The sequence below is a fragment of the Lycium ferocissimum genome, unplaced genomic scaffold, assembly GCF_029784015.1.
Source record: "Lycium ferocissimum isolate CSIRO_LF1 unplaced genomic scaffold, AGI_CSIRO_Lferr_CH_V1 ctg26409, whole genome shotgun sequence".
Taxonomy (NCBI): domain Eukaryota; kingdom Viridiplantae; phylum Streptophyta; class Magnoliopsida; order Solanales; family Solanaceae; genus Lycium; species Lycium ferocissimum.
In genome coordinates, this window is record NW_026722917.1 from 1 (window position 1) to 6,006 (window position 6,006).

A 6,006-nucleotide genomic window follows, 5' to 3' on the forward strand; every position below is an offset into this window, starting at 1 on the left:
AGTCAATATGATATTTGCGTTGGTTTTTCCAACGAAACGTTGCACTTTTCTTCTTTCTCATTCGGAAGGCTCAGTCCCACACCCTGACTTCAATGATGGGAACAACCTCCGCACTCCGGCGCTCCACTGAACAACAGTTCTCCGCCTTACTATATTTAGCCTAGCCGCGAGCAATCTACGTTTGTGATCTCGTATATTTCGCTTCTCCGACATCTTACTGAGTTTCCCCCTCATCTTTTTGCAAAAAGCCGCTCCACGGTGGTAAAGTCTCATCTTGTGTGTTGGCCGAAGTTACAATAGTAACATTGAACCCTCGAATATGTTCGAAGATCTCGAAATGATCTTCCAGTTCGGGGGAGAATTCGCAAAATTCCGTTTCCATCGAGAATTGAATTGACCTTTCCCTTATTTCGACCGGAGAATCTAACAGAGACATTACTGTGGATATTCTGACCAAAAAATGTGACATTCCATGCCCTCGGAGAGTGCTTTGTCGTGCTAGGTCACTGACATATCCTTTTTTGTCTTTATTTGACCCCAAGAATGGATTGGATCGAAACGACTTTCCTGTTGAAGCCCTTTGCGTCTGTATTAATTTCTGACCGCACGGAATCTCCATAGCCAATTTTCCATTTTTGATAGAAGGTGCTGTCTTTGGTACTACTATTATTTTACACGATCCAGGAACTTCCATAACGTTGGCGTGATTCGGTTTGAGCAACGGATCCTGACGTGATACATCCTCGTAATGAAAATAGAGTGGAAACATGAGTTGATCCATAATGAGTATTAGATTGAAGTTCTCTTAAAGAAGACCGCCAACTCCTATCCCGAAGATACAAAGCGCCCGGTCCTCTTCTCTTGTGTCGAAGTGTAGTGTAGTGTGGTGAGGTTTTGCCTCACAGAAAGAGTGGGAAATTGGGAGAAAAAAACTTGGATCATTTACCTTCTTTCAAGAAGGAGATCCAAGTTTTTGATGGCGCTTTCCACCCGCCTAAATGGAAGACTTTGTACTGTACCCAACTGGGTAATCTCCTTCAGGTGCAAAGCGTAAGTCTTTTCACTAAGCACCTTGCCCGTTGGAAAGAAGATGAACCCTCTAATCTGGTGCCTCTTCGCAAGAAGAGACTCAACCGACCAGCCCCTGTCCATAAGTGCAGCTTGAATATGGTTTTCAATCTGCACTTGCATATCAACAATGGAGTGGAGCATTTCTTCCCCATAAGCTTTCCCCCATAAAAGGGTTCTCACTCGATTAGCGAGTTCCGCTCGACGGGTGTCGTCATCGAGAAGCAGAGGGTGGAGCTCAGGGATCAGAGGCGGTTGGTTTACGCTGGGTTCTTCCCGGCCTACTGAGTTTCCTCCAGATACCGAGTTTCCCCAGAGTTGTTTTCCCAGATCGTTGCCCAGCCAGGGCTGGGAGGAAGGTAGTTGGGTTCCTGTACATCATATTCCACGGGAAGAATAGTTTCCTCTCTCGGCGAAGCGATGAAAACTAATCGATAACTTGCTTTTGTGAGGGGATAAAAGAGGGATGAAGAAAGTTGGCCAAGGTCATAAGGTAGGGATCAAAGCCAATCAAATGAGACAAGAGACAAGTAGTCAAAACAAGGGTAGAAAGGAGAATCATAGAACGAATGAAAGGTGGAGACAAGGGGCGAAGGATATTCATGATATTCGGAAAGATTTATGTTCATTCGCTCTGCTCCCCCCAAAAAAAGAGAGACTTGTAGGAAATCGCCGGTTGGGTTTATCCAACCAAGAAAGGCATGGGACTTTTGGGCATGGTAACTAAACACTTAGTTAGCGTTAGCTTTTTTTTTGATTTCGCCAACTCAGGTGTTTTATTAACATACGATATTCTTTTGCCAACTCACAGGTGTAAGCGCTATAGTACAGTGTTGACTGGTGTGCTTTGGTGTAACCGGGGGGCTGGAACCAAAGAAAGACTGTACCCGGCGTCCCTTCCTCTCATCAGGCAGCTATCTCGAGCTCATTGAACACTAACTTTCTTCTTTTTCTTTTCTAATCGTCGAAATTCTCTCAATTGTGCCCCCACTGCCATTGAAGCACTCTCTGATACGTGTTCTGGAATTCTCCAATTCAGTGGAGTGGGGCTTACCTTGAAGCGGATTCCAATGTCATAGCTTTTGCCTTCCCTGCTCGCTCTGTTTTTATTCGGAACCCAGTTTCACCACTCTATCTCACTATGGCCACCCTGCTGGAGAAGATTACTGGACCACCTTCTCCCGTATTACTACCTTGTTTTGTTGTGCCAAAAGGAACGAAAAGCGTACTTTGCTGCTAATCTGGTAGCCATCTAGCAGTATTTCCTATTTTTTGACTGACTTCTTTCTCTTTCTGTTTTTGGGGTTTTTTCCTGTGATGTGTACCTCTGTCTTTGAAGAAAGAGAGGAGGGGGACTAGTTTAGGAGTCACATTTTTTTGATTCATTCATTCATAAGGGTGTATGATAAGAAAAAGTACTCTTACTTGTTGCAGAAAGAAAAGTAGCATTTTACAAACAGCTTTGATTCATTAAGATGAAAACTTCACACAGGAAGTGTATGTCACGTATATTTGTTAGTCTATTATTTATGGGTTTTATGGGCCTCCATGTGTTTGTCTGTGTGTGGTTTCTGAGCTAGGAGCGCTTGGAATTTCAGTCCTACTCATTAATATACTATCAAAAAAAGTGGCTCTCCTTCTCTTATGAGAGATAGGCGCTCTCTCTACGGCCAATTCTCTTTAACAAAAAAGGCATTCCCTGATCGTAGACCATCCTTTATCCTTTCTTATCTTGACTTTCTAAGTGAAGTCCTTTCATGCGCGAGGAACTGTCTGAAAGTGAAAGGCATCATTGGTAGGCGGCCAAGTGAACATTCCTGTCGTAAAGATTGCCAAGGAGCGAGTAAAGCTTTCCCCTTACCTATGTCTCGAGTGTTCATCGGGATTTCATCCTTTTTTGAACACTTTTTTTATCAAAGGCGATAAAGGTCTTGGGAATGGACTCCACTTTATCCCGATGGGAAGATCCTCTAAAAGGGTATAGTGCCTCTCCAACAACTCTTCCCCGGTGGCGGTCCTAGGATTATCTAGAGCGCGAGCCCCACGTTGTTCCCAATCGCCCTCGGATCAAGAGGCGCCATCCGCCTTATTATGTCAACTTTGACCTCGACCGAGCCACCAGAGACCGGGGGCGGTAGTCGAATCTTATTGAATATCCAAAAGCGTCTCTCCGTCGTGCGAGAACGCTTAGTGGATAAACAAGAAATACTTCGTAGCCCATTCCCCCAATACGACAGAAAGTGTAAAACCGCTTAATGTCATACGACGGGCAAGGCCATAAAGGCCTAATGGGGAGAAAGAATTCATGAGACACCTAACCGAGACTCGGTGACAGATCTCGGCGGAGCTCATCCACAAGAAATCTTTTGGCAAACTGCGCACAACCAGTAGAGGAACAAAGAGACTTGGCGAGAAGATATCTTCACACCAAGCTTTTGAACCATGCGGCGTGGGCGGCGCAACACGCTCATCGGCGATGAGAACATCATCACCGAGCACGACGCCAAGACAGAAAAGTCTCTCCAGGGTATACCTTCTCTGCTGCAAGCCACACCATAAATGGTGTGCAAATGCAAAGAGAGGCCAAGAGGAGTAATATCCGAGCGTCCGCTCTACAACAAACGAAACCTTCTCGCGAACAAAAGGCACTAGGAAAACATTTGTCGCAAGACAAGACCCCGAGATAGAAGTTGTATCTTAAACCGACCGACCGACGGGGAAGGAGATATTAGGAGAAAGCTACTTACTATCCACTTGCTGGCCACGGAACCTGCTAACAAAAACAACGTTAGCTGCGTGAAGTGGAGTACGCATCTTATTTCTTTCAAGCGACCAGCCCAGCCCTTATTGCGCAACTAAACTCTCGCCTTATTGCGTTGCGGCATTCACTCGAGCTAGGAAGCCTGCTAGTCGTACTAACAGCTTTCAGTCGTGTCTTGAAGGCTTGCCCCCCGCCCCCAACCTAGGAACAACACTAAGACGTTTCGTTTCCATTTTTTTGGTAAAAAGCATCGCATAGTATAGTGATAGTGCCCGGTCCGCACTGCGGGAGTCCGCCTTCCCTTGAAAACACCTCCCGGAGGGGAGGGTTATAGTACAGATGTACGCTAAGGAATATTATTAGTAAGACGGACGTATAAAGTGCATATGTACTATAGCTTCAAAAGAAAATAGATCCTTGTTCGGGTGTTCTGGTGGTGTCCCCGTCCGGTCTACTATCGTCTTTTCACCGCCACTAGACTACTTTGGTCCACCAAATGGCACAACCACGATAGCCGGCTTGGCTCCCTCTTGCTCGGTCTACACTCCCCTTGTGAGTCGCCACCCTCATTACTCTACTATAAACAAACAGAACTACTACGGATAGACTAGAACATTTCTTATGTCAAACCATTCGATTGAATGCAATCTGCGATGTCAATGACACGAAAAGGGGATATATACAATGAATGGAATATCTTGCTAGAGTATTTGAAAGCATCTCGCAAAAGCCAACAACGGCACAGTCGATGTAGATCCCACGTGATGCCTTGTACCCTCACCCAACCTTGTCTCTCGCTTGTCGACTTGAGTCGAGCTAACTTTCGATCGGGGACTGCCGGAGAAAAGTGTTTGTAGCGTTAATTCCTTTCGGTGTACATCTCACCCAAAACAAAATACCAGGAAACAAGTTTGTCGGCTCATATCTATCTCTGCTCCTCGATCGAACAAAAGCCGTTTGATCCTATATAAAAACGCGTACTCATCGTGGTCGTCCCTCAGCCTCCCGCACCCATATTCCTAACCATCCCTGGGGAGGGAGAATAAGGATAGCTAGTCGCGGACGATTTTCTCACCTACATGGTATACGAATCCAAGACTTCCTAGCTAGAGGCTAGACGGTATCAAACCACGGGACGAGGGAAAAAAAGAGCGGCTTTCTAGGTTCTGCCATTGTAGGGTCCAAAATAATAATCAAAAACGAAATAGAAGCGACGCCTGATTCGCCAAAGTACCACGCCACCGGGGCTTACATCCTCCTATCGCCTACTAGCTGCATGCGTTATATACCTACGCTTCTATCGATGGAAAGACCGAAGCACGTCTCCCTATAGCTTTGACTGCCGGAGGTTGGGAAGAAGGGAGGTGACTGGTCCCTATCACAAAATGAGCAAGTTAGCGACTTGTCAAAGCTTAGTGGCGAGGTTTTGTCGGAAAAAGAATGTTTTTCGGCGGGAGTCTCATACGGGTGGCTGGTTCGGTCGCTTTCGAGAACTCAGATTGACGGGTAGTGAGATAGCATACTCGTATGATTGATTTAAAGTCGGCCACTGATAGATGGCCTTTGACTCTTCGGACGGGTATGCTAGAAAGGATGTTTGGACGTTTACTTGGATCATACGTGTATAACGTGTTTTCCAAGTAAACGTTTGATGTTCCTTTTCGAAGAAGCCTAAAGGTTTTCTGTCTTGTTTAGGATTCGGACAACTTTTAGGTTATTACGCCTCTTGGGACCACAATAAATAAGGGGAAGTCAAGCGTTGCCCTAAAAGGGCCGGGATACCGCCTAAACCGGTGCAAGGTAGTATTTGGAAGCTAGCATAGCAATAGGGAATCCATCTAGTATTTACTAAGGAAAGATGGTCTTTGGGGGTCCACTAAGGTGAATGTTATTGAACCCAAACGTTAAAAGCCATGCAAAGAATTCCTTCTACGTCCATTGCTACCGTAAGACCACCAACAGGGGGAGATGAGCAACATGTGGGGCCTACACACTTGGAACGGCCCTCGCAAGAGTCCGCACGAGCCCGGGGAGTTAGGTTCTTTTATCTTACGTAGGATGATGATGAGGATTTACTCACCGATGAAGACGCCATGAGTCAAGATGAGGAAGAGAGTTTTTAGTTCGAGTTGGAGTGGAAGCAAATGAAGGAGGCGAGTTCCCTAACCTACGCGAGC

General features: G+C 45.9%; 1 protein-coding gene across 1 annotated transcript; it reads right to left on the reverse strand.

The window, feature by feature from the left end:
• Window positions 1–7: 7 nt before the first annotated feature.
• LOC132043635 (large ribosomal subunit protein uL5m) lies at window positions 8–1,376 on the reverse strand. Its single transcript, XM_059434111.1, has one exon. It carries the CDS (start codon window positions 779–781, stop codon window positions 215–217), a length of 567 nt encoding a protein of 188 aa, XP_059290094.1. The 5' UTR covers window positions 782–1,376; the 3' UTR covers window positions 8–214.
• Between the last annotated feature and the right edge of the window lie 4,630 nt (window positions 1,377–6,006).

Excerpts from the sequence above, each read along its gene's own strand:
- LOC132043635 (XM_059434111.1), bottom strand. The coding sequence starts at position 781 with ATGGATCAACTCATGTTTCCACTCTATTTTCATTACGAGGATGTATCA.